The 15,546-nt window shown below is 42.2% G+C and overlaps 1 protein-coding gene across 3 annotated transcripts in view; it reads right to left on the bottom strand.

The window, feature by feature from the left end:
- ADAMTSL1 (ADAMTS like 1) overlaps nt 1-15,546 on the bottom strand; it is an 852,460-nt gene that overhangs the window by 46,763 nt on the left and 790,151 nt on the right. For all 3 annotated transcript variants that reach the window (XM_083184471.1, XM_083184462.1, XM_083184453.1), the window contains 3 exons: nt 13,395-14,526; nt 12,298-12,425; nt 7,967-8,095 (listed from right to left, as the gene is read on the bottom strand). In XM_083184471.1, coding sequence (XP_083040597.1) covers nt 7,967-8,095; nt 12,298-12,425; nt 13,395-14,526 — 1,389 coding nt within the window. The remainder of the gene's footprint in view (nt 1-7,966; nt 8,096-12,297; nt 12,426-13,394; nt 14,527-15,546) is intronic.

Genomic DNA, 15,546 nt, shown 5'->3' with positions numbered 1-15,546 from the left:
ATGCACCATTAGAGCGCAGCAGTCCATAACTATCTGCCCTCATTCTGAATTTGCAGGTAGTATGAGCACAAACCTGTAACTAGAGTATTTCTAGTGTGCACACACAGCATGGGGATATGTATCTTATGCAAAACAAATTAAAAAAAACAACAAGAACATGTATGTATGTATGTATGTATGTATGTATATATGTATGTATGTCCAGTTCTGACTTTATTTTATAACTAATTGGACTTGTCATGTGAATTTGCACCACTAGGTGGCAAAAGAACATTTGTCTTAAACATTTAGATAATAACATGGTTACAACAGAAAGAAATCCATCCAATTTTTCAGTTTAACTTGTATCATTTCACATACACACACACCACACACGCACAACACACAAGCATACCATTAAAATTCATATAGCTTTAGCACAGTATGGATCATTCACAAGCACAGAGTGGAGTGGGTAATTGAGGAGCCTCTTTAAAATGTATTATATTTCTGCAGTCATTTTTTAACTTTTAACTGAAATGAGATGCAATATCATACCTCTATACAGTAAGTGACAGTAAAGTACTATATATATATATATATATATATATATATATATTGCCCTCACCTGTGTCGAAACACCTTTCATATCAATTAACCAGGTTCAACACAGGTGATGGCAATAATACATTCAGGGGGAAGTCCAGGAACAGAGCATTGTGTCCCTCCTGGAGAGGGTCATGTTGGGAGGTATGTAGAAGGCATTTGTGTAATTACAAATTATGTGTATGCCATATATGAATCAATTAGTGCTTTTCAGTTCAATGACGCATATTAACCCTTTAAATGCGAACATCTCTGTGAGAGATGTGCGAAATGATCTGCTAAAAATGCCAGCATCACTCACATTTGTTATATAAATGAAAATAAAAAATGTTGTGTAAAAATAGATCATATTTCTTATATAAGGTAAACATTATAGGTTATTATGATGAATAAAAGTACTTTGCCAGCAGCCTCATGCTTTCATGTAGTCACATTGGTGGCCTGTTATAATGTACAGAAGATATTATAGCAAGATTGGTCATACCAGGGAACCATCACACTTTTGGCAGGACAGTCGCCAACTGACAGTCTTGCAGTCTTTCAATCAAAACGGTCTAGCCCACAGATGCACAGTGGGAAATTCCAGATAGGCCCCACTGCCTGAGGGCCCAAACTCTCGTCAATGAGTCAGACTGTGCACTCAAATTTTACATTGTTACTTTGTTATATGGTCGGTAACTTGATGGAGCAGGGCCACTGATAAACATGGAGGCTTGATTGACTTCTCTAGAAACTACACCAAGATTTGCCTAATGGTTAGCCAAGCATCTGTAGTTTTTGGCCTCACCCCCTTATGGAGTCTTACCACACCCTTTAAGAAGGGGCCCCTATCACTGCATTCCCCTGATGAGCCATCCATGTCCCAATCCTACACACTCATTTTTCAAATCTCTTCTACCATTATTACTAACTAACTGTGCCAAACTCACACACCATAGGGAGATAACAAATAAAGGAGGAAAGCAGGCAGGATTGCCCCAAACATTGGTCATGAGAGACAATGAGATATATTCCGGATATCTATTCAATTATAAGGGGCATCCATAAGTCAGTAGTCCGCGTATTGAATAATACATTTTCGCAACTGGAGAATCAAATACATTGTTTAGATTGTATAAATTAAAATTTGTCTTCTTTTCTTTATGTATCGTGCAAATGTTTAATTGGGATAGGATTATCTCACAAATCTGTTAATATCCCATAAGTGACAAGTGTCACCCTTCCTTTTAAGAGTACAATAATAAAAGTTATGTTTTAAATTGTTATAACATTTCACAATAACATTGTTTAAGTGTGCCCCAGATAACACATAATCAGTCTCCTCTTGCATTCTACTGCAAGAAACTCTCCATTGTAAGTTCCCTGAACTTGATCTGGGAGCACCACCAACAGGTCACCCAACAGATTACCTTCAAATTAGATATATGTTGGTCCAATTTAAATACAGTTATTAAAATTATGTGCGGATTCACAAAAACTTTCTGGTTGGAACAAAAACCTGGTAATATCAGTTTGGCAGTTTTCCAGCATTTTGAAGCAAATGGTCAACTGCAATTTGCTCTCATACATTACCAGGTTTTGTTCCAACCAGCCAGATCAAACAATAAATATTTCGATGTCCAGCTTAAGGCATTGCATGCTGCTTTGGAATCAGCTTAGCAAACTGATTTACAAAAGAGAATTTCACAAATGTAGCCGATAACAGATAATTGAAGAGAATAAGAAAAAAAATGAAACAAGCTATTAGTGACAAACCAAGTGCCTAAGTCTTAATGTGGAATGTACATTACTACTATCTCCTGGGGCCATAATTCTTAGCGTGTCATCATTTTTGCTACAGTAATCTTCTGCTGCAGCTTATCAAAGCCTGTCAACAGTCAGCCCATTTCACTGTCTCCTGGCATCAGCAGCAGGAGCCTCATGTCATATTTACATTGCACAGTTCATCCATCATAATCATTGTTACTATGTGCTGTCTGAAAGGCGCATATAGTAAACTTTTACGTCTTTTCATATCCACTGGGAGCCATGGCTGATGATCTTATCAGTGACCTCTCATTCAGAACTTGGAACAAGATTCCAAGAAGGATTTCCATGATGGAACAGGATATGTATATGTCTGGCCTTGCTGCGACATAAACCTTGTACAGGAGACGGAATGTACCTATATCCTTATGGGGCATATGTAGTAGGGCCCGCGTTTAGCAGAGGTGCGGTATTCCGGAAAAACTATGAGTTTTTTTTAAAGCTACGTTCATTTACAAGGCAAAACCATGCCCTGTAAAGGATTGCCGCTTTAGAAAAACTTGTTCAGGCGGCATCCCACACCTCCGGTGAACTTGGTTACTATTACATATGCCCCTATGTGTACTCACAGTTTATTCTTACCAGTTTTGTATTTATTCTCACGAGAATAGGGAATGCATATGTAGTTGGAGTTGAGAAGGACTGGGCTTTGGCTTATTCCTTGACATGAGCACAATGTGAATGTAACAGGTACAGTGGTGGAACTTGTGAGTGGTGGGCCCAGCTGCAATAATATAATTTGGGCCCCTCTCCTCCACTGCAAACCAAGTTCCCAATATGCAACACGGCAGTTGGTGATAGGGGGAGGTAGAGTGTGACAGGATAAAAAGTGTGTGACAGGGGCAGCAGTGGGCCCCTAAGTCTTCAGGGGCCCCAGTGCACTGCACCTGCTGCACCAATGGTAGTTGCACCTCTGAACAGTTACACACATTGCATTAACTACAGGTGGGTATGTTCATAGCATGCAATGCAACCAATCTTACAAAATGTGACACACACGTTATAAAGAAAGGTCGGTACTTGTTTCCTAGAACGGCGCCCACTAAGCTATTTGCTTAGTCGGGTATTCTGCGTAGGGAACTCGCATTGCATCGCATGGGCCATTTTAGTGCCGTGCGATGCGATGCAATTTTTTCATGTAATATTAGGTATAAAATAATGATTGTATGTCATAAAATTAGGTTTTACGCACCCCCCCACTATCCACACCACCCCGAAGTGTGACGAGCAGCGGCGATACAAGTCCTACGACTTTTTCATATCAACACTATCCACGTTGGTGTGGATTCGATTTTATATAGTGTGGCGAGTGCAGCGAGCCACCGAGCCCGAAGCACGGCAATACAGGGGGGACGCGGAATACATGTAAAGTTATCCGCGTCCCCTCGCTACGCTCGCTACGCTCGCCACACTATATAAAATCAACTCCACGCAGACATGGATGGTGGGGTTATGAAAACGTCGGAGGACGCGTACCGATGCCGCTCACAACGCCTCGGGGTGGCGTGGATAGTGGGGGGGCGGGGGGTACGTAAAACATCATTGTATGTCATACAATAATATAATTGTATACCTAATGTAATGCCATCGCACACCCTATAAAATCACATGTGATCGCATGAGATTTTGCGGGAGGTGCGATGCGATCCCCTCGGGCACTCAGAGCAGTGAATAAATGACATTAAAAAAATCGCATCGCACGCCACTACAATGGCCCATGCGATGCAATGCAATTTCCCTACGTTTGCATACGTAGAAAATCTGGGCACCTTCTAGGAAACAAGTACCGAAAGGTCCAATAATCCTTCAACCTCATGAGTTATTGGACATCTAGAACATTGTTTGAAAAATGACAGGAGCTGATTGGTTGGTACAGATGGGTCAGGTCCCATCCTTGCTGGCGGGTCGCCAGAACGTCTGCGCTGGCGACCCGCCAGCAGCCACGCCAGCGAATGCACTGAGACGCGCGTGCGTCTCACGCGCACGCGCGTCTCAGTCTCCGTCGCCAGTGCGACGGAAACCCTGTCCGTCTCCGCCTCAGGGAGACGGGCAGGGTTAGGGGGGGTTAGGGGGGGCTGCGGGCAGGCGGCGGGGACCCCGGGTTACCGCCGGCAAGCCGGCGGGGACCCGGGGGAACGGATGGAAGCGCCGTCGGAAGGGGACGCGCGCGCCTCTCGTGCGCGCGCGTCCCCTTCTCACCATCGCCATGGCGCTGGCGGGGGATGGCGGCTGGCGACGCCAGCGCCATCCCCTGCCAAGATGGGACAAGACCCATCTGTACTTTATCTTTCTACAAGGCTTGATACATCTCCAGCACAGTATAAACAATTCCCAGAATGTGGAGGCAAATCTGTCTATGGCGAGATGGTTTCAACATAGCCTTGGGTTGGTTTCTGCTCCTGAAACTATTGGCCTGATTCGGGAAGATGGTTTGTATACAACTTCGATGGCAGGAGGACCGTGAATGTGGAGGACCTATTACGCTCATGTGGTTGGAATGACACAGCTGCTCCCACCTCTGAAACAGGTTGTGTGTGTCTGTGTGTATGGCAGCGTTGTAAAATATTCTGGACAGTACTATAAGTAAAGTTAATATTTAAAATTGTGGGGGTGACCCATATTTTTAATATCCTTTCCTAGTTTAGGCACAATTACCTTAAGACATTTAGGGGTATTCAAAGCCCCCGATGGAGAAGTGCTGATAGGTTGCCATCAGTATTCAACGCACTCCCCTTCAGTCTTCACTCGCTGTTCCCACCTTCCTTTTTCCCAGACGCAAGGTGGAAACGGTGAGTGTGGCCATGAAAACGTCAGGGCTCGCCACAAAATGCAGCTGCCTCGCTGCATTTTCAGGGAACCTCGCCGTTTAAGAGGGGGTTTGACAGTGAGGATGACTTGTTTTCGGTGAGGAAAAGTCATCCTCACTGTACAAACCCCCTCGCCAGCCGCATTGAATACCGCCCCTTACCTGTAGTCTTATAATAAAATATACAGCCTAATTACAGATTGCCAGGTTCAATATATCAATATAACACCTAACCAGATAACATCACATTAGCCAATAAAATGCTCATCAGCAATTAAGAAATATTTAATTCCTGGATGTATTTCCTATTTAAGGAGTAACCGTTAGCCTTCTGATAAACATTGCTCTAATGTAACATAAACAATAACACATGTTCCAGAGATTAATAACACTGTCCAACACATACTGTAGTACTGCATTGCACAATGTATTACTGTAGTAGGTCAGAGGTTTCTGTTTCTAAGCCCAAGAGGAGAATGTGTGACAATGGGAAATAAGAAGTAATGAGGTTCTGCAATATACAATGTCACTTGTGGCTAAAGATTCCCACAGACCGCTCTTGTTTATCCACAGTGACCTGGTCTTGGTGTGTAAGGGTTCAGTTGAAAAACTGTCTTTCTATCCCTGACAGTTAACATGGCCTCTGAAAATACACTAAACCAGTCTGCTAGAAGTAGCGTTAAATGTAGGTTCATGATTACATTATAAATGACTCCATAAACATATCTAGATCATAGTTACTTCATTTTATGTGATGTCCGGGAGATCTGGAAGGTACAAGTTGGATTGTGTGGTACCATGAGACATGCCATCATGACCCTACCCACACAGAATATTGTCGGTTCTATGATAATGCAAAACGCATCATCACAGTCCTGACCCATGACTTCAACGCATACATCGTACAGGTCAGAATGTCTAAACACACGTACTCTTTCATCTTGTAACTCATTTAAACCTCAGCATAATGATTATTATTTATAAAATACTTAAACAATTATAGAACAAAGGTTTTTAATCTGTCTAGAAGTGGTATCGCAGTAAATGATAGAAAATGATAGAAAATACGGGGCCCGATTCAGAGTTGATCGCAAAATCAAAATCATTCTCGGTGGCGGGGAGCAGGTACAGGGGACTGCGGTCAGCGTCAGGGAGGCTGCGATGGGCTCAGACAGAACAGGGCGCGTGAGCATCTTATGCACGCGCTCCCCCTTCCGTCTGATGAAAGAACCTTGCGGTTGGCAATAGAAAATCGGCAGGACCTGCAACAATCAGAGGCACTCCATCTGTATGCAAAATATAAATGCAACAATGCACAGGATGTTATAAATGCAGAATATAAATGCAACTAGGAGAGGTACAAAGAAACTGCCAAGTATTTAGCTTTTAAGCTGTCTGCAGTGGACTCAGGGAAACCCAGAGCTAAAGCTGCTAACAGCACAAACTGCACAGGCACAGGGTTCAATAGCAGAATAAGGACGAGGACAAGGTAACTACAAGTACTAGAACCTATAACCGGCATCTGTGCAAAAGTCAGAGGGGATTATAAAAGACCAACTCCCATTCACAGAGAGAATAGACAATTAGCACAACAAGGTCTAGGTGAAAGAATACAAAGCTGCAGCTTTACACCTGACAGACACTGCAGCCTGCCAGCATTCTGGTTGCCTAGCAACCTAAAGAAGCCTCCCCTGTCTTTTCCCGTCGACCGGAAGCTCCCGGTTACTCTGCTGACAGGTTGCTATGTAACCACCCGGACGTACGCTGCGGTGTGGCGACTGCTAACACAGGGGTTTATTCTAGTTCATTCTTTCTGACAAAATCCTTCTTAGATGGACAAAACCATGTGCACTGCAGGGGGGCAGATGTAACATGTGCAGAGAGAATTAGATTTGGGTGAGTTATTTTGTTTCTGTGCAGGGAAAATACTGACTGCATGATTTTACACTTCAATATAGATCTCACTTTGAAGAAAAACCCCACCCAAATCTAATTCTCTCTGCACAAGTTACATCTGCCCCACCCGCAGTGCACATGGTTTTGTACATCTAAGAAGGATTTTGTCAGAAAGAATGGACTAGAATAACCCCCACAGAGAGAGTTGACCAATCTCTTGGATCTGCCCACTTCCCCAGGGAAGTGTGCAGCATAGTTGCTTAATAACATGATATTCAGTAAACTGCTTCATCCTGGGCCCAACCTCTGCTGTACAATGCTGCAAATCGTGCCTCCACTTCCAGCATCTGCTAAGGGGCCCAGGTAAAAAAGGTGGAAAGCATGCATGTACATCTCGGCTTACCTGCACAGATTTTCTCTATGCAAAAAACTGAAAATACTGATATTTCAGCAAGAGAAGTTGTTAATGTGCTTTAATTCAACATTAACAACATTAATGAATGATCATGATCACTAGAGATAACTAGATTTTCTAAATTGTTCCTTGGAATATTTATCTTATTTGAATTTGACATAGAAATCTCACATATTATGCTGGCAGAATCTGACTTCACACGTTCCCACTTCTATTCCAACAACATCACAAAGTAGAGTATACTGATTGCTGTCCTAGCTCTATCTACAAACTATACATATAATGAAATAAACATACGGCACAGATGCAGTTACAGTGTTCAAAATTGCGCATAAAAAATCATGGTAAGATTGCTGTCTACTTGTTATTAAGTTAGTCATCATATATTATAATATAACCGTGAGCTAGTGCTGTGTGTTCTTTCAGATGCGATAAAATGTGAGTGAATGCTGCCTTACCTGCTACTTGGCAGTGGATAGTAACATTTGTTGCTTGAATGGTTTTCACCATAGTACCCACATCAACAGTGATAGATGGTGCATCCACATTGAGAAGAAAAGCCTTTGAGGTCTTTATTAATGGTTTCCCTGGAGAAAGAAGACAGAATATTGTGGTCACCTGACACCGCAGAGGTTCAAAGAGCAGGCACCGAGGGGCATCACACTAAAAGGTAGCCTGCTGTTTTGCAGCAAGCTGTCCACACAAGACATGCTATAAACCATCTAAGCCAATGAAGAATGGATGAAGACCACAGGAGAACAAGCATGGCTTAAACACAAGCCTCTACATTGAATAAAAGGTCAGTAATGTAAGCTTGAGCATTCAATAACTTGTGACACATGTTATTAATATGTAATACATACATGCAACAAGAGACCTCTTCAAGGCCTGAAACTACCACAAAAAAGTTCAGCACCACTAAATGAAGATTATAGAAACATGAATGCAGAACTAAGAGTCCCTTATCTGCAGGCACATAAACATGTAAAACTATTAAGGATTAAATATTTGGTACTTGTGTAGTTTCACGGCGGCAGCCTAAGCTACATTGTCAGCGTAGCTCAACGGCTGCCTAGCGTAGTAAGCGTAGTGTCCCCGCGGCAGCTCAGCGTAGTCACCGTACTGTCCCCGGGAGCTGCAGCTCTGTCCCTGGCATCCCTGGCAAGCCTAGTGCCGGTAACCGCCAGATCCCCTGCGCTGGCGGACACCGGCAGAGAGGGGAACATGTGGGCGCCGGCGGAGAGGCGCTCCATCTGTCTGAGGCGAGCGCAGCGAGCCCCGCAAGGGGACATGGTACGCGTCCTCCCGACTTGTTCATACCCCCACTATACACGTAGGCATGGAGTTGATTTTATAAAGTGTGGCAAGCGCAGCGAGGCGAGCCCAGCGAGGGGACGCGGATTACTTGACGTGTATTCCACATCCGCTCGCCAAACTTCGGGCTCGGTGGCTCACCACACTTTATAAAATAAGCTCCACGCTGATGTGAATATTGCGGGTATAAACAAGTCAGGAGGACGCGTACCGCATCCGCTCGCCACACTTCGGGCTGGCGTGGATAGTGGGGCTGTTTCAGGAACACATTCACACCTGTCATGTTAGGCAGGGTAAAATGGTAAAATGGTCAATGGTTCCCACACAATGTAATAAGCGCTGACTGATTATGCTAACTGCATAACGCTGACTGACTATGCGAACTACGTAAGCTCCGGCTAGCCCGTGAACGGGTGGGAACACGAAGCTGATACTGACAGGGACGCCTGACTGACTACGCTAACTACGTAAGCGGCCGCGGGAACACGCTCTATTGACTACGCTAACTATTTGGTATGTGGCAATATTTAGCTTTATTGATTACATGTGACATTATGTAGTTTTATTGTTGACAGGTGACATCATGTAGCTTTATTGCTGACTTGACAATATGTAGCTTTATTAATAATGTGACAATATGCAGCTTTATTGATAATGTGACATTAAGTAGCTTTATTGGTAACGTGACATTATGTAGCTTTGTTGTTCACATGTGACAATATGTAGCTTTATTGATGGCATGTGACAATATGTAGCTTTATTGATGGCATGTGACAATATGTAGCTTTATTGATGGCCTGTGGCATTATGTAGCTTTACTGATGACGTGACATTATGTAAATATCTGAATCTTTCCCTTTTTCAATGGAATCGTATTCATTAAATGACTGACACATGGTGCTGATTAAATCCTACATGTTGGAATGACCGGAATACCCATGTTAAGCTAGTAATTCCAATTTAAAGTGTAAAATCATGATAAGTATTCTTAAAAAATGCAATGAATAATATCCTAGTCACACACATTTAATTTGAAACATATATGATTTAAAATAAAGTATTTCCCAACAGATTTTTTTTTGTTTTGTTTGGTGCCAAGGACAAACACAAATGTAAGTATCATAACAAACAGGGTTATGTTTTTATATTTTTGTTGCAGGATAAGACTGTAATGTTTAGCAATCACGTGTGTGTTAGTCACCTCAGGCTTTGGAATATGTAACTTTATTCTAATTTATTTGGAAAATGGTTTAAATCTTAAAATATGCAACACCAAAACCAGATGTGTTGACATTTTACTAATGCACAGGACAAAAACAGCAGGGCAAGAGGTAATGTGAAACATTATCAGGTAACAAGTATGTCAACACACTAACCTTTCACAGAAAAGGTAGCGACCATTTAACTGGTATTTGTTACAATATTGATTTTAAACACATGATTGCTGCATAAGAAAATCAGGTTGCTATGCACTGTGGTGGGTCAGACATGTCAAATTTGCCAGTTATAGACACAAGTTTTATCCGACAAGTAGTCAATAATATATATATATATATATATATATATATTAGTAGAAGAATGGGCACTCAGGGATTTTATAAGAGGATTGTTTATAAGAAACACTCACGGTACTTATGTATTATCACGGCGCCTGTTAAGTAGTTTACGAACTGTCCTATTCAGCGTAGTGTCCTTTCAGCAGCGTAGTAGTGTCCCTTCAGCACGAGCGTTCTTCTCAGCGTAGTGTCCCTTCAGCACGAGCTTACGCAGTCAGCGTAGTCAGTCAGAGGTGAAGGTGAAGCGACTGTGACTGCGGCTGTATTTCTGAGCTTATTGTTCAATAAAATCCAGTTGCCAGTTAAGACATTACTGTTTCAGATGGATGATATGCCAGGTGTGAATGTTTTTCTTAAACACCCCCACTATCCACATCAGCCCAAAGCATGGTGAGCACAGCGAGCCCCACGAGGGGACACATTATGCGTCCTCCCAACCTTTTCATACCCCCACTATCCACATCAGTGTGGAGTTTATATAAAGTGTGGCGAGCGCAGCAAGCCACCGAGCCCGAAGCGTGGCAAGCGCAGCGAGCCCTGCGAGGTGATGCGTAAAACTAGCCCAAATTGTGGCAAGTGCAGCAATCCCCGCGAGGGGACGCGGAATATATGTGAAGTAATCTGCGTCCCCTCACCACGCTTTGGGCTTGTTTTCAGCGTCTGCTCGCCATGCTTTGGGCTCGGTGGCTCGTCACACTTTATAGAATCAACTTCACGCCGACGTGGATAGTGGGGTTGTGAAAAGGTCAGGAGGATGTGTATTGTGTCCCCTTGCGGGGCTCACTGAGCTCGCCACGCTTCAGGCTGACATGGATAGTGGGGGTTTGAAATGGGGGCATTTGCCAGAAATTGACATGGAGCACTGGCAAATGCGTCCTTTTTTGTGCACAAGATGCATGTGCGCCACACCCCTTAACCCTGTGTCCACAGCCGCAGAGTGTCTGGGATGCTTGTGCGTATGTCCACAGCCGCAGAGTGTGTGGGACATTCGTGCGTATGAGACGCTCGCACATTCAACTAACATAGAATGCCTCTCTGCCGGCGTCCGTCAGGGTTGGGGATCTGGTGGTTCCTGGCACTGTATGTGAAGCGCTTCCTACAATGTTGTTCCAGCGTCTGCCAGCGCACCTAACCCTGTGGACGCCTGCAGCTTTACTAGTTACTTTACACTACGCTTGCTATGCTGCCTTACTACGACTACGCTAGCTGACGCTGACTACGTAGTGCGCTGCGGCGCCGTGATAATTCACAAGTACCAAAATCACTTCCAATTAGTCTACAGAAAATATTCAAATGCATATTTTTATGGTAGCCAAGTGTCCCAGGAGACAGAGAGGTTATTTAGTCCCGTCCGATGGGCTGTAAATTCGCAGCCCAAATGATTATTGGACAGATCATAATGTGCATGCGCGAGACTTCCATGCGAATTAAGCCAGTGATGGCTAGCAAGTTGATTGCCAGCTGGCAGCCGTTTGTGGGCAGCACGCCAGCGTTTTCTGGGCGTGCCCCAGAAAATGCAGAAGTGGCCCGGTTGTTTGGAGGAAGGCCCGAGGATGTCAGCAGTGGCCTTCTTCTAGCCACGGCCATCACAGTGCTCTACACTTACTCAGTGCTAAGAACAAATTGACATGTTTGGCAGTTTATCTGTGCATATCTCCAATGTGATCTACATATACATCTGGTAAGTATTCACAACGCACAAAGGCAAAAATTATTTATTCCATTTTAGAATAAGGCTGTAACATAACAAAATGTGTAAAAAGTGAAGCTCTGTGAATACTTTCCGGATACACTTTACACTAGGTTAATAAGGTACATCTTCAGTACCTATTTTCTTAGTTGTTTATAGTACTAGTTTCAAACACAATGTAAATCACGATAGACAACATCCACTAAAGTGGTCACTAGCTATAGCATACCTGCTAGAGTAATGGCAATAGACACGGAAGCAGAGCCTAAAGGGTTGGTGGCATTGCAGGTATAAAATCCAACATCAGCTTCAACTGGCTCTAGTATTTGCAGGGAATCATCTGATTTTAAGAGTATCCTGTTTAAATATATAATTTGTTAAGCAAATACAATTAATAAGTAAATCAATTCTGACAATTCAATATTGACATACATTTAATAAAGCCTCCATATTGCTTCCACCCTGACTGTAAACTATTAATACATAATTTGCTAATACCATTATATTTTCACATTAAACCCGGGTCACCCATTATAGCCCTGGTTGAACTGCCGGGTCAGTTGACCCGGGTTATAAGCTTCGGTACTTTCACACCGCACCTCGAGCCGGGTCAACACATTACCAACCCACCAATGATCCAGGTCCAAGATGTGATGTGAAAGAGGTATAAAAAGACAAGTTGTCAAATCATTGCTCAATTTAGTAAACTGTGCTGATATTGCATTGTTTTCAATGAACAATGAACCATATTTTAAATTGGCAAGTGTCATTATTACCTATTGGAAAATAGTACTGAATGTGCTTGAAAAAATAAGCTAAATTCCCTGTCTGTTTCCATTTAATATTTTTCTAACTAGACAATTAAATGCATTAAATGTATGAATGATCACTCAATGTTCTAGTGTAGCTCTATTTTATGACAAGGAAATGTTGTTTTATATTATGATCAGTGGCGTAACTATTCTTACTGGGGCTATTGTTACACCAGTGATTATGATAGGGATAGACTAGACACAGGTAATCTTGGTTCTGCCAACAAAATATGAAAATGAATGAAGCGATTTGTAAAAGATAGAACTACTATTAACTAGATATCTATTTTTACATTAGGCTGAATTTTCAAGTCGTATTCCAGTGATCTATATAACAAAATAATAACAAATATGTTTTGCTTGTAATTTCCTACCTCAAAAACCAGCAACACAAACACAGTATAGACATGATGTAGTAAGTAAAAGAAACAAACCGCCACACTGGTTGTAATTAATGTATGAAAAACATAAAGTAGTATGCTAATTCAATTTTTCTTCTAACCCATGTTGTTACCTGTTACTGTATGTCACTTCCTCTCCATTTTTGGCCCAGCTAATAAGTGGTTTAGGGTTTCCACCAGCTTCACAATGAAGCAGTACACTGAGTGTTCCGCTAGCCAGTGCTACGGTCTGTCCAATGTGAGTAACCACCTCAGACGCAGAAAAATGCTGAGCTGCTGATATCTTTCTTAGAATGACTGGCTTCCTGAGAGAATGGGCTGGGAGCCTTTCATGAGGCTCCAATGCTTCTGCTTCCGTGGATGACGACCTCCAGGAACTGGAAAAACCAGAAACAGGTTTATGCGATGAATGTTCTGAAGTTCCAGGACTAACCTGTTTATGATCTGTCTTGAAAACAGGTGGTTCGTGGCTTTCTAGATGGCTCCTTGTTAACTCCTGAGCCATTTGTAATAAAAGGTGCCTGCTGTTGTTGTCGTTCAGTTCAACAGGTTGCTGAGACAAAGATCGAATTATATCATCTACGTGCTTTACATCGGTGACAAAAGTGTTAGGTAAAGAATGTTCCAAACCATGGTCTTCCTCTGAGGAGATATTCCTTTCAAAAGATTCTTGAGGGTCAGATGGATCCATATGATGATCAGACCAAACTTTTAGGGCCAAAAGACGTGATATAATATTATCGTAGTGACTGCTAGGGTCTGACAGTTGCATTTGCTTCTCTGTCTTGCTTCGGTTAAACAGATTTGCACTCTGCTGCTTTTCAGGGTGGTTATAAGCATCATTCTTTCTCATTTTCTTGGCATTTCCTTCATCTCTAACTCTGGAAGCTTGGGAAATAATTTTATTATTCTCTCCAATAAGCTTGATGACAAAACGTTCTTGGCTAGGCCCTGCCATGCATGTGTAAACTCCAGTGTCGGAAAGTTTAAGGTGATGAATTTTGATATATCCATGTTGTGCAACAGTAATGTGTTCTGAGCTGATTAAATGTTTCCCATCTTTTTCCCATATGATATGGGGCTTACGGAACTGACGTACAGGACACCTAAGCACAAGGGAGGTCTTCGGAAGAAGGTAAGCATATCCGCCAACAACAAACTGCAACTTCTTCTGCTTTTTGGTCTGTATATATAGTTTTCTGAGACCTGTAATCTGTGGGTTCGTTTTATGGCCAATCCTGGGTCCTTAAAACATAAAATGCATTGATATTCAGTGCACAAAAAATGGAATAAGAATTACGCACATCAGCAAAACAAAAAACTTATTGAAAATTATTTCAAAGGCAAAGACACTGACTATATTATTATATTTCTATTTCAAAGTTTCCAACATTCCTTTTAAGTAGTAGGAATGTTTCCTTGACCTCTCCCCGAAATGTCCTCAATATCTCAAGGTATGACATATGTTAAAAATAAATTGCCCAATAACCAGATTTTATTACAAATATGCGAACAGAGGTTCCCAACCTCGGTCCTCAAGTACACCCAACAGTTCACATTTTCCAAGTCACCAGTAGGTGCACTCATTACTTTTACATTTTAAATTATAATTATTTTCACTTGTGATTCTGTGTGGAGACCTGGAAAACATGAACTGTTGGGGTTACTTGAGGACCGAGGTTGGGAACCACTGAACTAAGTCCAGGGGTTCTCAATCATGGCTCTTAAGGCACACTAACAATCCATGTGGCAAGGATAGCCATACTTAAGCACAGGAGACTTAGAACCTCAAGTATATTGATGTAACTATCTGTGCTGAAGCATGGATATTGCTAACACCTGCCTTGGGGATCAGCAGTCAAAATCTATAGTGCTCTATAAGTACAGTCAGACAAAGACTGCACACACAAGAGTGAAAGTTAGACACCTCTATAAGACAGTTTGTGAGTTAATTAAATGTATAACACAGGTAATCCAGTATGACCAAATAACAGTAATAAGGAATGTTAGATGAAATTTATATGTCACTACGACCTAGCAATATCTAATCTGTCAGCTGGATTATGAATGTGACTTCATCAGCTGGATATCATTTAGTTAACCATTTGAGTGCCAGCATCTCTCTCAGAGATGCGCAAAATATCTGCTAAAAATGCCATTGTCACTCATTTTTGTTATATAAATTCAAATACAAAATGTTGTGTAAAAAACATTATATTTCCTATATAAGGTACACACTGCAGGTCAATATGATGAATAAAAAGT

Source organism: Crinia signifera, chromosome 1 (genome assembly GCF_055691185.1).
Source record: "Crinia signifera chromosome 1, ASM5569118v1, whole genome shotgun sequence".
NCBI lineage: Eukaryota > Metazoa > Chordata > Amphibia > Anura > Myobatrachidae > Crinia > Crinia signifera.
Note: the sequence above shows the minus strand (reverse complement) of the source record. Positions and strands in the feature narration are given on the sequence as shown.